This window comes from Arvicanthis niloticus, chromosome 1, assembly GCF_011762505.2.
Source record: "Arvicanthis niloticus isolate mArvNil1 chromosome 1, mArvNil1.pat.X, whole genome shotgun sequence".
Lineage (NCBI taxonomy): Eukaryota > Metazoa > Chordata > Mammalia > Rodentia > Muridae > Arvicanthis > Arvicanthis niloticus.
The window spans coordinates 5,870,820-5,886,633 of NC_047658.1; the positions used below are offsets into that span (position 1 = coordinate 5,870,820).

Consider the following 15,814-nt stretch of genomic DNA (forward strand, 5'->3'; position numbering starts at 1 on the left):
ACAGAAAGATAGGAGGAAAATCACCAGAGGAAAAAGACGATGAAATGGGTAAGAGAGAGAAACTGAGACCAGAGGCCAAGAGGGACAAAGCTAGACTCGGTGAGAGTCATGGAAAGTCAGAGTTAGTCTTGGCGTTAGGAATGGCGCGTTCCGAGGAATGACTCAGCTCACAGTGGAGCCAGCTTTTGAGAAAAAGAAAAAAATGCAGGCAGAGGCCAAAAGTACAAAATAGGTGTTTTAATTGAAAACTGTATAAAAGGGCAAGAAATGTGTCAAGGGACCCAGGACAGGCCCAGGGCACTGTGGGAGTGGCTGGGCATGTTAGGCTGGTGCCATAGAAGGCACCCCTCTGTGTCTGTTCATCCAAAGTCGAGACTGTCTGGCATCCTTGCACACATGCGGACTAGAGGGAGGCAGCGGTGCTCTGGAAGCTCCCGGTGCTCAGGTATAGTGGGAGATTAGGTGCAGCTCAGGCCCGGGGTCGAGCAGGCGCACAGTGATGTGGCTGGTGCGTGGGTGCAAATCCTGGCCGGCAGATACAGCGGAAGGAACCATCAGTGTTGACACAGCGCGCGTTGACACAGAGTGGGGAGGTTGCCCCAGCCTCGTCACACTCGTTGACGTCTGGGGGGAGTAGGTAGAAACACTGTTATTCATGTCCAGGAGTGAGGCCATCTCCCCAGTGTTTTGAGGTAGAGGAATATGGGCAGGGCCTCTCCTGTGGCATGCAACATGTCACTTGTCACCTCCTGGCTGTGTGAGCCTAAGCCGGTGGCCTAACAACTCCATACCTTGGCTTGCAAGATGGAGGAACTGGAGGGGTGGCTCAGTGGCAAACCACTCACCTAGTATGCATCAAGCCCTGGGTTTCACCACTAACACAAATAGCATCTGCAGGATTCCTTTCATGTTCCCAAACCCTCTGGCACTTACAGGAGCCCGGCTTTTCTGGTACTGTGACTTGATTTTGTTCAGTCAAGTGCCACCCCTGAGCAAGAGTTAATTACTCCCTCTCGGATGGGCTGGCCCCTGTCTGTAATGAAGTTCTTTCTTGGAGGTTTCTGATCACCATCTGGTCAAACTCGCTTTTATTTTACCCTTCTCTCTCCTCCCCTTCCTCACCGACGCAGGACATGCGGGTGATGTCCAGGCGGTAACCATCGAAACAATCGCAGGTGAAGCCTTCTGGAACGCGCACACAGCGGCCGTGGGCGCAGCCGTCCAAGATACCACACTCTTCGGCCTCTAGGCCCTCATAGGACTCAGACAAGGCTCCTGTAGAGAACACAGGTACCCAGAGACTGGAAATCTCTGCGTTAGGTCGCTTGATCTCTTTCGGCCTTTGGGCCTGGCTTCCCAGGATAGGTGAGTCTCATCCTAATCTGCCTTTCCCACTCCAGACTGCAGGGGGCGCTATGGTACGATCGTTTACCTTGTTCAATTCCCCTAGGTTTTGCTATACATCCCGGGCTGGTCCCAAACTTACAGTAATCCTCCTGCCTTTGCCTCCCAAGTGTGGGGATTACAGGCATGAGTCACCGACACTCGTGCTTTCCAGGTGCTCTTTTATATTTTTGACCCTCTAACGCCATCTACCTTTTCTCTCACAGCATCTCTCGTGGTTTTGTTTTTGTTTGTTGTTGTTGTCTGCCTGCTTGGTTTCTCTGGCCAAACTGCTCACCTGTATAGCTTCCACGCTCAGAGGATTCCTCAGGCTCTGGGAAGGAGCCACGGGTGTCTCTGGACCTATAAGGCCAACCAGTGCCTCGGCTTGGTGGATCAGGAGCCTCAGACTCGCTATAGGGGCCACCATCGTCCTCAAAATCTGGCATTTCGAAGGGCGGGGCGCCATAAGGTGCCTCCCGGCGAGCAAAGGGTCCAGGTGGGGGTGGGTAGGGGTCATAGGGTAACACAGGCGGTGGATACAGATCTGGCCCATAGGGAAGACTCTGATAAGGCGGGCCTATATCAGGGCCATATTCATAGGGAAGTCCAAAGCCTCCTGGGCGCGGTGGGCCATAGGCAGGTGGGCGCAGCACGTTGCAAAGGGCCTCAAAGTCATCTGCAAACAGGAGCCAAGGCATACCACCCACCATCAGGACCACTCATGGACCCGTCTCCGGGCAACAGAAGAGACTGATGAGGCTTGGGGGAGGGTTGGAGGGAGTGGAGCTGGGAAGGAAGGATCTGGGCATTTGCAAGCAAAACTGACAGTTCCAGGCTGATTCTGGGATTCTGAGATAGTAGGATCTAGAGTCCTCAGACTGCAACTAAGAACCAGTCTAAGGTAATGGAATTTGAGAGACCCCTGGGAGCTAGGGCTAGGAACCTGAGGAAATGGGGTGAAGATGTTTTGTGTCTGGGTGAACACTGGGACTTAAGTAAGGGTTCAAAGGTGCCTGGGAAGAGCTTGAATCTCTGGGATCTGAGGAAACCAAGACTGCGGGTTTGGGCTCTAGTTCATACAGAGCTAAAAGGAGGGATCAGAGATCTTTGGGAATGTGTTGGAGTCTTGGTACTAGTGTGTAGGGGCACAAGGCAATGAGTGTTAGCAGCCATTAGTGCTATCACCAGAGTCTACAGGACAGGCTAGTGCATGTGGGCAACTGCTGTTGGGATCTAGGGGCCCAGAGTTTAGAGTGGGGTGTCTCACTGGTTGTGTCTTGTGGGTCTAGAAACCAGGTATTTAATTAAGATAAGAGACCTCAGAGCTGATGGCTGGACCTATGGGAGCTGCTGATTCAGGCCTTGAATTGCTGACACTTAGAAGTCTGTAGACTTGTGACCAAGATTTTGGGATAGGTTGCAACACATGCAAGGATGGGGGGGGGCAGTATAGGGCTGTACAGTACCTGAGTCCTGGGCAGGACAGAGAGCACAGTCCATACCCCAGGCTTCACCATAGAGACAGCAGCACTCTGTGTAGGTGGCCTGCCGGTCTAGTCGTGGGCGACTGCAGACAAGATCAGGCCCCACTTCCTGCCAGCATACTCCCAGATTGTCATCTATAGGCAATGACAGGATGTATCAGGGCACCCGGGCCCTCTTACACAGGCCCAACTCCAGTCTCCAGAGGGTTCTGTGAAATGGGGCAGTTATTTCTTTTCCTCGGGTATTAGTTTAGGGTTTTTTTTGTTGTTGCTGTTGTTGTTGTTTTGTTTTGTTTTTGTAGGAAGAGAAAATAGGTAAAAAGATTTGGGGGCCAAGGACTAAAGCAAAGAAGGGAGGTACATGGAGTAATTTGAGAGAAAGAAATTTAAGATAGGTAGACAGGCTGAGAGGGAGGGGGAGAGAAATCAAGAAGGAAGAAGAGGAAGAGGAGGAGGAAGAAGAGGAGGAGATGGAGAAAGAGGAGGAAGAAGAAGAGGAGGAGGAAGAGAAGGAAGAGAAAGAGGAGGAGAAACAGGAGGAAGAGAAGGAGGAGAGAAGAAAAAGCAAAAGAGCAGGTGTGGTAGAGCAGGCTGGAAGTCCCAGTAATTGAGAGGCTGAGGCAAGAGTTCAAGTGAGTTTAGGCTAGCCTGGGCTACATAGTAAGAATCTGCATGTATAAAAAGAAGAGAAACTTAGGGCCTGAGAAATGTATGTGGGTATACAGAGCAAGAAAATGAAATATAGACACAAAAACTTTCACCTTTACCCTCCAGGCCAGGTTACCTCAAAAGAGTGGTAACCCCTGTAATCTCGCACCTGTAATCCCAGCAATTAGAAGGCTGAGGCAAGAGAATTTCTGTGAGTTCCAGGTCAGCCTGAACTACAAAATGGGGGAAAAACGAAGACTAAAACAGTTTGGGCCAGAGATTCTCACGGCTCAAGGATTTAATCCCAGAGCCCTGGAGGCAGAAGTAGACGTGTCCTTTATGAGTTCACTGTCTCAAAAAAACAAACAAGCAAAAAGTCAGATCTGAGCCCCATCCAGGCTCTAGGGGCCTTGGAGATTACACATAATCTCCTACCGCACGTAAAGGAAGAAGCTAGAAGCTAAGCCTAGGGATCCACTGGCTGGGAAAGGGGGGCGGAGCTGGGCGGGACCGTGGGCGGGGTTACCAAGGCTTTGGCTCTCGTTGGAGACGCAGCGTCGCCGGGAGCCATCCAGCACCAGTGGCGGCTCACAGGTACAGTGGTAAGAGCCCACCGTGTTGACGCAGCGGCCACCTTCACAAGCCGGTTCCTCATCAGCACATTCGTCATTATCTAGAAAGGTATGGGGGGAAGGGCCGGGGGAGTGGTTACCAGGATAAACTCCCTTTCACGTTCCCCCAGCTCACAGAGTGAGGTGATGGATAGAGTCTAGACTTCGGAAGGACTTCCTGCTGGGTTGGCCACATTCCTACTTTGGAGGCTGGTCTGGCCAGAGTTGGGGGTGGGGAAGGTGGGGCTCATACCAACACACTCCAGCCTGTGTGCATGATAGTAGAACCCGTTGCTGCAATAGCAAGAGTAGCCTGGGGCGGTGTTCACACACACTCCACTCTTGCACACTTGGTCCTGAAAGAGTTGGCATTCATCCACATCTGCAGGAAAAAGTGGAGAGAGGTGAGGACAGGGGTGGGTTTGATCTGAAGAAAACACGAGGGTAGTGTGGGATAGCCAGTCACGACAGAGGTGCAGTGGTACCCGGAAGTTGAGGCACGGAAAACTGGAACCAGAGGGCAGGATGAGGAGATCTTAAAAATAAAGTGAGAGACAGAAAAAAGAGCCGGGTATGTTGGAGCGTGCACGAAATCCCAGCAGTCAAGAGGAGAAAATAGGAAGAACAGGAGTTCAAGGTTAGCCTCTGCTGCCTAGCAAATTCTTGGTAAACCTGGGCTACTTGACTCTGTAGCCAAAAACACAAATTAAAAATGAGGAGACACGCCGGGCGGTGGTGGCGCACGCCTTTAATCCCAGCACTTGGGAGGCAGAGGCAGGTGGATTTCTGAGTTCGAGGCTAGCCTGGTGAGTTCCAGGACAGCCGGGGCTACACAGAGAAACCCTGTCTCGAAAAACCAAAAAAAAAAAAAAAAAGCACTCGGAGCCAGAGGCAGGTGGATCTCTGAGTTCAAGACCAGCCTGGTCTACACAGAAAACCCCTGTCTTGAAAAACAAAACAAAATTCTTAAAGAAAGAAAGGAAGAAAGAAAGAAAGAGAGAAAGGAAGAAAGAAAGAAAGAAGAGAAAAGAAAGAAGAGAAGGAAAGATAGGAGCAAGAAACTGAGTGGCTCACAAATTTGAGGCTGGTCTGGACTACTAGTGAGATACAATCTTCAAAAATAAAGCAAGCAAGCAAGAAGAAACAAGATGAGACCTAGGGGCTGAGGGTGAGTGGGGTTGACGTCTGGCCTTACCTCTCCGGGCACTCAGGTCTCCACTGGGCACCAGGTAGCCCCGGCCGTGAGGACACAATGACTGGTATTCAGCTGTACACAGAAGAAAAGATGAACTCGGAAACCCAAGCCCCAGTCCCTGCCCCAGACTACTGGCTGTAGCCCCCTACCAGGTGCTAAAGCTCAGGCCTGTTAGCACCCACCTCTCAGCTTCACGCCCACTGACGCCACCTGGTGGCTGGTGACTCACTCTTGTCCCGGCAGCACCAGTAACCCAATCCTAGCTCTAAACCTTTCCAGGATCCAGATCCCCACATCTACACCAAGAGCTTGAGCCCGCCGGCTTCCCACAGGCCACGCCCACCTGTCTCAGTGCCCGGGCACTGCTGGATGCGGCAGCCGCTGCCCCAGCCTTCTCCCACAGTACAGCAGCACTCCTGCCACGTCACGTTTCGGGCCAAGATATTGTCACACGCATCTGGAGCTGCTGTGTCAAAGTAACACTCACGACGCCCACTGCTCACCGGACCCTGCCTGGGAGGGCTGGGCCTTCGAGGTGGGGGAGGGGCTGGAGGCCTGGCTGGAAGACCAGGGCTGGCAGGTGCTTGGGGCTGCGAGCCTGGGAATGTGCCTGAAGAAACAAAAGGCAAGGTTTCAGTCTCCCATTCTCCCAAGTCAGTGACGGGGGAACACGCTCAGAGGATAGCAGCGGTCAGTAGCTGAACAGGACCACACACTTTTGGAAATAGGGGACAAAATCTTATGTAGCTCAGGATGACTTTGAACTCCTGATTCTCCTGCCTCCACCAAGCAAGCTAGGACTTTAAGTGTGCCTCGTTACAGACCAAACCTAGAGCCATATGAATGCTAGGCAAGCACTTTATAACCTAAACATATAATCTTTATGTATATTATGTAATTTTTGTTTTATTGTTTTTTCTTTTCTTTTCTTTTTTTTTTTTTTTTTTTTTTTTTTTTTTTGTATTTGTTTTTTGAGAGAGGGTTTCCTTGTGTAGCCCTGGCTGTCCTGCAACTCACTCTGTAGACCAGGCAGGCCTTGAACTCAAGAGATCATCCTGCCTCACCCTCTAAGTGCTGGGATTACAAGTGTGAGCCACCATGCCCAGCCTCATTTTGGCCACTTGCCCTCTCCTATCACTTTGGTGACCTTTGCTTTACAATCTCCCACTCCCAGGTGTCCCCTCAGCTATGGGACAGGTGGGGACAGGTGATTTCCTATGCTTTCCATGTGACCCTCTGGGTCTTCACACCCAGCTTGTCCCAGACTAGATGAAACCATTCCCTGGCCAGGCACCTCATTGCTTGCCCACATGGCTCTTAGATGTTTCTCCCACCCAGTGTCCTGTAGAGAGAACCTCCTGTGCACTGTGTGGAAGCATCACCTGTCAATCAAAAGCTGCTGGCCTATTAGCAAGAGGTAGGAAATAGACGGTGGGGATTCCAGTACAGAGAAATGGGAACTCTGGGAGACAGAGACTCATCCCGGACTCTGAGGAAGAAAGACACATGAAACCGATGAGAAGTAACTAGCCTTATGGCAGACTTAGACTAGTTTAATTGAGTTTCAAGCTAGCAGGAATGAAACAAAGCTCGTGGCATTTATTCATAATTAATTAAGTCTCAGAGTCATTATTTCGGGAATAGGGGCACAGGTGTAAAAACCCAAGGTCCCTCCCCACTCAAGGCCCCTGGTTTGGTCCAGCCTTGTCCTCCCCTGCTTCAACACGTCCACTCAGCACTTTCACAAAGCATCTCTAGGGAGATTTCAAACTCTCTTGATTAACACTGGTCCATGATGCTACTTGCCCTGAGGAAAAGTCCAACCTCCTAAAGCAAGCGCCCAGAGCATCAGCGAGGCACACCTTCTAGGTATATCTGTGAGGGCTCTTCCAGAAGACCCATGGCAGCCCCCCATGGGATAGAACTTTGGACTGAATAAAAAGGGGAGAAGGAAAAACCAGCTGAGTTCCCCCACCCTTGCTTCCTGGTTGACGGTCCGTGAGCAGGAAGCCTCACACTCCTGCTGCCAAGTATCCCCATAGGTGGACTGCAGCATTCAATCACGAACCAGAATAAACCCTTCCTCCCTTACATATCTCGACGGTCACAACTACACAGTGCCTGCTGCACACGCTTCACGACTTTCTGTTCAACCTACTTAGTTCAGACATGGACCCCTTCAGAAGCCCCCCCAAAACCTCTTCTCATGATGGCCTGGGATTCCTTTTACCCTACAGCTCCCTTTGTTCTCAGATCCTCCCAGCTAGTCCAGATTCCTCTGGATAGCTAGGGATAGCTCTGCCTCTTTCTTAGATTATATTTTAACTATTGGGGATTGTAGGAAGCTGACCTGACAGACCTGACGGCTGGAAGGCACCGCAGGTCTGTCATGTCAGCTTGAAAAGCGGCCGATTCAAAGCTGCTAAAAGCGGCGGAACTGCCGCCACTTCAAAGCAGCTACCTGTTTTTTCTTACGGTGCAGCCGCCGACTCAAGGCGGCTGCCCGTTTTTTCTCTCGGCGCCACAGACTAAAAGCGGCTGTGGCTGCCAGCCGAGAGAAGCAGCGCCGCAGCCTCAAAAGCGGCTGACGGGCTGACGTTCGCCCGTCAGCCGCTGAGGTGACTCCAAGATGGCGGCTGACTCAAGGCTTTCAGGGAAAACCATCAGTGCACTGCGCATGCGCAGTGCACTGCGCATGCGCAGTGCATTTAGGAACTTGACTCCAGCCCCTCCCAAACGGGGCATGCAAATAAGGTACAACTAGGGTACCACGAACCTGGCCAATCACCCTGCCCGGGCGGGGTATGCTAATGAGTATGCTAATGAGTCATTGCAAATTGACCAATCGGACACCTCCATGTGCTTTGCCACGCCCAGGGCTGGGGGTATATAAGTAGCCCATTCTGAGCATTCCAGTTAGTCTCTCCCAGAAACCTAAAAGAGCGCTTCCAATAAAGGCTGTTGAGAAGAATCCGGTTTGTCGCGTCTTCCTTGCTGGACAAGCGGGGCGCGACAGGGGATGGATTACAGGGCCTTGTATATACCAGAAATATCTTTATTGCTGAGCCACGCCCCCAGCCCCTCACTGGGGAATTCTAGGCAGGGGCTCTACCACTGAGCCACGACCCCAGCCCCTCACTGGGGAATTCTAGGCAAGGGCTCTACCACTGAGCCACGCCCCTAGCCCCTCACTGGGGGATTCTAAGCAGGGGCTCTACCACTGAGCCACGCCCCCAGCCCCTCACTGGGGGATTCTAGGCAGGGCCTCTACCACCGAGCCACGCCCCCAGCCCCTCCCTGGGGGATTCTTGAGGTAATCGGTCCACTGCTGAGCCTTTTACTATGATGTCTAGACAAGCATGCTGCCACTGAACTATACACACTTAGCCATCTTTTACTCTTGACTTGAGACAAGGAAGACCTTAATAAATGTCCCAAACTGTCATTGAACTCACTTTGTGGCCTTTAACCTTCAGACTCACCTCAGCTTCTGAGCAGCCATAGACTTTATGACACCCGGCTTAGCTTTCCATTGGATTTTGAGACCATCAGGTCAGAGGTTAAGCCTCTCTGCTCACTACTGTGTTCCCAATGTGCAGCAAGGGCCCGAACATGTAGACATGCCAAATGAAGGAAACTAGCAGACTTCAGGTCAGAAACTAATTCTCTTGAATAAATCTAATGTCCATGTCAAAGGCTGGGGCCTGCAGCTGAGTGTAGAACATTTGCCTGTTATCCATGTCATCCATCATGTGTGTTCTAAGGGTGTTTGTATATTTGTTTAAACCAATAGCATTTAGCACTGGGGCTGTGGTTCCGTTGGTGGAGTGTTTGCCTGGTATGCCAAAGCCCAGGGTTTGATTCTCAGCACCACATAAGCCAGGCATAGTGGTGCATGCCTATGATCCCAGCACTCAGATAGTAAAGGCAGGGGGATCAGATAGAAGTTCAAAGTCATCTCAGCTACATAGAATTTATGGCCAGCCTGGGCTACCTATCTGGGAAAAAAAGAAAAAAGAAAGAAAAAGAAAAATAAACAACCCCCCCCCAAAAAAAAACAGCTGGCAAAATAACTTGCAGTGGTTCTCACCCCATGGGTTGTGACGTCTTTGGGGAGTCACATGTCAGATATCCTGCATATCAGATATTTACATTATGATTCATAACAGTAACAAGATTACAGTTATGAAGTATCAACAAAATAACTTTGAGGTTGGGGGGGTCACCACAGCACCAGGAACTGCATGACAGGGCCATAACATCAGGAAGGTTGAGAACCACTGACTTGTCAGGTAAAGACGCTCACCATGAAAGTCTACCAACAAGTTCAATGCCAGGAACCCATGTAAAGGTGAAGGAGAGAACTAACTCTACACAGTTGTCCCCTGGCCTCTACATGCACATCATGGGACATCCCATGTCTACTGGCATGTACACATCACATTACATCATAGCATCATACAAGAATAAAAGTTGGGCTGGAGAGATGGCTCAGTGGTTAAGAGCATTGACTGCTCTTCCAGAGGTCCTGAGTTCAATTCCCAGCAACCACATGGTGGCTCACAACCATCTGTAATGGGATCCAATGCCCTCTTCTGGTGTGTCTGAAGACAGCTACAGTGTACTTATACATAAAATAAATAAATCTTACAAAAAAAAAAAGAATAAAAGTTTAGCAAATAAAGGCTGGAGAGACAACTCAGTGGTGAAGATCACTTGCTCTTGCAAAGGACTCATGGTCCCCAGCACCCATGTGGCCTTCTGAGGCACTCCCACGGACATGTACATACCCACTCACCACACACAAGAATAAAAAATAAGCCTAACAGAACTCTTTTAGAAACAGAAATAAATAATTAAAAATTCCAAAGGAACATATGAAAAAAAAATTTTAAAGTAATAGCATTTAACTGATGGACCATATTAACGCACGAGTGCGTGCACGCACGTGATTGAGCCACATAATTTTCCCACAGGCCCAGCAGGCCTTTGTTAAGTAGACATAGGCATATGAATCTTACCCGCAGGAGTCCGTGGGGGAACACAGCGTCCAGTCATGGGATCAAACTCCTCAGGGCTGGTGGGGCAGACACACAGGAAGGAGCCTTCAACGTTTTCACACAGTGCAGAGCCACACACACCCTGTAGTGTCTCACACTCATTTACATCTGTGACCAGGAAACACAGTGAAAGGGAATCCATGTTATAAAACTTCTGTGGTTCGAGAAGTCCAAGATTTCAAATGTAATAGATGGGGCTGGAGAGACGGCTCAGCAGTTAAGAGCACTGGCTGCTCTGCAGAGGACCTGAGATTAATTCTCAGCACCCACTGGCTGACTTAACTCCAGTTCCTGGAGATCTGATGCCCTCTTCTGGCACCTACAGGCACTGCATGTATGTGGTACAGATAAACAGTAGACACATAATAAAAATAAACCTTTAAATAAAATGGATATCTATTTCTATATATCTTAATAGGTATATATCTCTATAGGTATATGTCTTTTGAGGTAGGATCTCACTGTGTAGCCCTGGCTCACCATGTAAACCAGACTGGCCTTGAACTTGTGCCAATCCTCCTGCTTCTGCCTTTTGAGTATCAGGATTATAGGTATGAGCCATAACGCCAGCTTTCTGTTATCAGAAAAAGAACAAAAGAAAGAAAGAAAAAGAACAAAAAGAAAAAAAGAACAAAAGAAAGAAAGAAAGAAAGAAAGAAAGAAAGAAAGAAAGAAAGAAAAACATATAGTTTTACTTTTTAATCTAGGATGGCCCAGAACTTTCTGTATAGTCCAGGCTATCATCAGACTTATAGCAATCCCCCTGCTTCAGTGTCCTAGGGGGTTGCATTAGAAATATGCACCATTATACCTGGGTCACAATGTAAATTTTTTAATGATGTACTTATATGTGTGTTTGTATATGTTTGTATATGTACTATGGAGACCAGGAGAAAGTACCGGACCCCTGGGAACTGGATTATAGATTATTATGAGCTGCCACATGAATACTGGGAATTAAACCCAGTTCCTCTGAAAGAGCAGCAAGTACTCTTAGCTGCTGAACCGACTCTCCACCCCTTAGCATCGTTATTTCTTAACAGCCCAGACCCTGTTGTCGACTTCTCTTCTAGTTAGAAACCCTAACTTTCCCTTGGGAATTCCTTGAGCTTCCAAGTCCACCCCATGCATCCTGGGTACAGCCAAGTCTCCACTGGGGCAGAATGAATCAGGTTACTGCGATTCTGTGGGTCAGAGGCAGGCAATGACCTCATCACGCCAATCAAAGCCAGTCTTGAGAACTTTCTGGGTCTCCTCCTTAGCTGTGCAGCTGCTAGTCTGAGGCTATGAGCCCAGAGCTAGGGCCACCTGTCACTGCCTAAAAACAAAGCCAGCAGAGGAAGAAAGCTTTGCTGCAATTCTTGGCACTATTTACATCTGCACTCACAGACTCTGCCAAATTAACTCCTTCCTGTCCTCTTAGCTGTTTTGTTTTTAAATTTTATTTTATGTGTATGTGCATCTGCCTGCATGTATGTATGGACATCACATGAATGCCTGGTGCCCTCAGAGGTCAGAAGAAGACACCATATATTTTGGAATAGGAGTTACAAACAGTTTTGAGTCACTTTGTGGGTGCTGGGAACTGAACCTGGTTCTCTTCAAGAGCAGCAAGTGCATTTTAAAATGTATGTATTTTAGCCAGATGGTGGTGGTGGTGCACACCTTTAACCTCAGCACTCGGAAGGCAGAGGTAGGCCGATCACTGAGTTCGAGGCCAGCCTGGTCTACAGAGTGAGATCCAGGACAGCCAGGGCTACACAGAGAAACCTTGTCTTGAAAATTAAAATAAGTAAGTTTTTTGCTGGGCATAGTAGCACAAGTCTTTAATCCCAGCACTCAAGATGCTGAGACAGGTGGATCTCTGTGAGTATGAAGCTAGCCTGAGCTACATAGTGAGTTTCTAGCCAGGCAGGTACATGGTAAGACCTTGTCTTAAAAAACCCCTAACACACACGTAAACACATTTGGGGGTGAGAGAAAGGACTCTGTGGTTAAGGGTACTTGTTCTTCTGAAGACCCAGGTTCATTTCCTGTACCCAGTTGGCAGCTCACAACAGTTCATAAATCCATTTCCAAGGGCTCTGACACCACTTCCTCCTAGGCAATCAGGCACACACATACTACACAAACATTTGAGGAAAAAACATACACACAAAATAAGTAAATCTTGGAGATACACACACACACACACACACAAAATTTCCTGCCTCCCGCAAGACAGGGTTTCTCTGTGTAGACCTGGTTGTCCCAGAACGCACTCTATAGACCAGGCTGGCCTCGAACTCATAGATCTACTTGCCTCTGCCTGCTGAATGCTGGGATTAAAGGTATGTGCCACCATTTCCCAAATATATATATATTATTTTTAAATCAAGTACAAATGTATGTATCTATGTGTGGGTGTGTGTATATGAGTGCAGGTACCCTCAGAGGCCAGAAGTGGAGTTAGGGGTGATTGCGAGCCTCCCGACATGGGTGCTAGGAATCAAACACAGGGCCTCCAAAATAGCAGCACATGCTATTAACTGAGCTGCACCTCCATCCCTTCTATGACTCCTTAGTTCTCTTTTCAGGCATAAAGGCTGTTGGTGATGCAGCTCAATGGTAGAAGGCCTAACCAGCATGCATAGAGCACAGGTTCCATCCTCACCACTGCAAGAAAAGGAGACAGGGGAGAGGGAGAGAGAGGGAGGGAGGGAGGAGAGAGAGAGAGAGAGAGAGACAGAGAGAGAGAACAAAACAAGAACAAAAACAAGTGAAGCCACTGAGACTGTTGGTTAAGGCCAGTCTGGACTGCATAGTAAGAACCTGTCTCAACCCTTATTTCTCCTCCCACCTCCACCAAAAAAAGGAAAATAATAAAGTCTGTGTTTGCATGTGTGAGATGACAAGGAAGGTATGCCAGGCCTAATGACCAGAGTTTGATCCCTAGAGACCCACATGGCAGAAGGAACGAACAGACTCGCACCGGTTATTCTCTGTCCTCTGGGCCTCTAATTAAAATATCTGTAAAGACACAGTGATGTGCAGAATGAAGGCAGGCTCTGGACAGACAGTCATTTCAACACTCAGGAGACAAAGACAGGGGGATCACTGCAACCTGAAGGCCAGCCTGGTCTATGCCTTGGGGATCAGAGCCAGCCAGTGCTAGAGTGAGAGTCTTTTCTCAAAACAACCACTCAAAAAGACCCACAAATCTGTCCTAATGCCTAGATGCACTCATGGTGGACAAATGAGAGGGTCAGTATATCAACATATTAACACTGATGACCATAGTGGTGATGGTAGGGAAGGGGGGCCAATAAAATAAAATAATAGCCATGGTGGCCATAGTGGTGATGGTGGGAGTGCCTCTGGAATCATGGGCTGGAGGGGTGCAGTCCACACTTCTCTCCATTTGCTGTGTGCAGAATGTTCTGTCAGACCTGTGGTCTAGAGCATAAGCCTAGCTACTAACGCGGTTGAGGCAGGAGACATCCAAGGTTCAGACATCCAAGGCTTGCCTCAGCTCATAGGGAGTTCAAGGCCAGCCTCAGCAATCTAGGGCCCCTGTTTCTCAAACTAAAATGTAAAATTTGGGCTAGAGCTGGGTGTGATGACACACACCTGTTATCTCAGCACTGCAGATGTGGAGGCAGAGGGATCCAAAATTGGAGGCCATTCATGTCTACACAGTGAGTTCAAGGATTAACTCTCTCTCTCTCTCTCTCTCTCTCTCTCTCTCTCTCTCTCTCTCTCTCTCTCTCACACACACACACACACACACACACACACACACACACACACACACAGACATAACCCTAACTTAAGCTGGACGGGGTGGGGTGCATGCCTTCAATTGCAGCACTTGGGAGGCAGAGGCAAGCAGATCCTTGAGTTCTAGCCCAGCCTGGTCTACAGAGTGAGTTCTAGGACAGCCAGGGCTACACAGAGAAACCATATCTCTAAACAAAACAAACAAACAAATAAACAAACAAACAACTAGTTAAGTGTCTGGAGAGATGGCTCAGTAGTTCAGAGCCCTTCTTGCTCTTGCAGAGGTCTCAGGGTTCAATTCCCAGCACCCACATGGAGCTCACATCAGTCTCTAACTCCAGTTCCAGAGCATCCAGTGTCCCCCTTCTGACCTTCATGGGCACCAGGCACAAACATGGTATTCATAAATATATGTAGGAAAACACCCATAAAATAAAATGAATAAATCTTAACCAAAACCAAAAAAATCAAAACAAACAAACAAAAACCAAACAAACAAAAAAACCTAATTGGGTAAGATCAATTGATCTTTCTGTTTGGAGACGGGTTTTGTGTGTGTGTGTGTGTGTGTGTGTGTGTGTGTGTGTGTGTGTGTGTGAGAGAGAGAGAGAGAGAGAGAGAGAGAGAGAGAGAGAGAGAGAGAGAGAGACTCTGTCACCTAGGCTAGCCTGGAACTTGCTATATAGCTCAGGCTGGCCTCGAACTCATAACAATCCTCTTGTTTCTGCCTTCCAAATATTGGCATTACAAAAGAGAGCTACTACCATGCCTGGCTCTACAGGCCAGTTTTAACTGGTTATGTCTCGATTCCTGAGACATAACACTTAGGCTTCAGGAACTAATTCTGCACCTCTAGAACTTCTATTACTCCAGGAGAGTGGACAAAGGTAGGGCTGAACCAACCTACTACCCCTTCTGGTCCCTTACCCACGCAGTGACGCCCGTCCCGTGCCCCTTCGTAGCCTTGGTCACAGACGCATTGGAAGGAGCCAGGCAGATTCTGGCACATAGCATGGGCGCCGCAGAAAGACCGGTTCCGGCACTCATCAACATCTGCAAACACCAGCAGCCAGTTTCAATAAGGTCATTTCTAAATCTCTCCCGCTCTTCACATTCCCCGTACTACCCCGCGAACACCCACCCTGGCACCCGCCCCCTGGTGTAGGCTGATAGCCAGGGTCGCAGGCTGGTGTGCAGCGGTAGGAGCCAGGGGTGTTCTCACAGCGCTGGGCGCCACAAATCGCAGAGCCGTATTCTTGGCACTCGTCCACATCTGCAACAGAGTGGGGGCGGGGTGGGGGCGGGGGTATCAAAGGCCTGAAATGGTTGGGTGTTGCTAATGCCACTTCCAGTCGCTAAGACTGAGACGTCCCTGGGCCTGGTTAGTAGTACATGAATCTAGTAGCTCTTAAGTCCTTCATGCCGTTTCTCAGACAGCCCCAACAGGGCCCCACCTCAGGGTCTTCCTTCACACTGTTCTCTCTGCTGGATAAGTCTCCACAAGCATGTGTATTGCATAGCCCTTTCTCCTCATTCAGGGACACAGCAAAGTCTAGCCCTCTTACTCAGCCTCCTTGAGCAAGAGCCTTGTCCCGATGTCCTGTCACATCTGCCCGCTTAGTTTCTTTCTTTTTTTTTTTTCTTTTTTCTTTTGGTTTTCCGAGACAGGGT

General features: G+C 49.1%; 1 protein-coding gene across 2 annotated transcripts in view; it reads right to left on the reverse strand.

Annotated features, from left to right (window-relative positions):
• Window positions 1-222: 222 nt before the first annotated feature.
• Ltbp4 (latent transforming growth factor beta binding protein 4) overlaps window positions 223-15,814 on the reverse strand; it is a 33,155-nt gene continuing 17,563 nt past the window's right edge. For both annotated transcript variants that reach the window (XM_076930354.1, XM_034501169.2), the window contains 11 exons: window positions 15,285-15,416; window positions 15,071-15,196; window positions 10,346-10,492; window positions 5,668-5,934; window positions 5,325-5,396; window positions 4,383-4,511; window positions 4,045-4,191; window positions 2,853-3,005; window positions 1,682-2,062; window positions 1,123-1,275; window positions 223-624 (listed from right to left, as the gene is read on the reverse strand). In XM_076930354.1, the coding sequence (XP_076786469.1) occupies window positions 470-624; window positions 1,123-1,275; window positions 1,682-2,062; window positions 2,853-3,005; window positions 4,045-4,191; window positions 4,383-4,511; window positions 5,325-5,396; window positions 5,668-5,934; window positions 10,346-10,492; window positions 15,071-15,196; window positions 15,285-15,416 (1,862 nt within the window). In that variant the 3' untranslated portion in view covers window positions 223-469. The remainder of the gene's footprint in view (window positions 625-1,122; window positions 1,276-1,681; window positions 2,063-2,852; window positions 3,006-4,044; window positions 4,192-4,382; window positions 4,512-5,324; window positions 5,397-5,667; window positions 5,935-10,345; window positions 10,493-15,070; window positions 15,197-15,284; window positions 15,417-15,814) is intronic.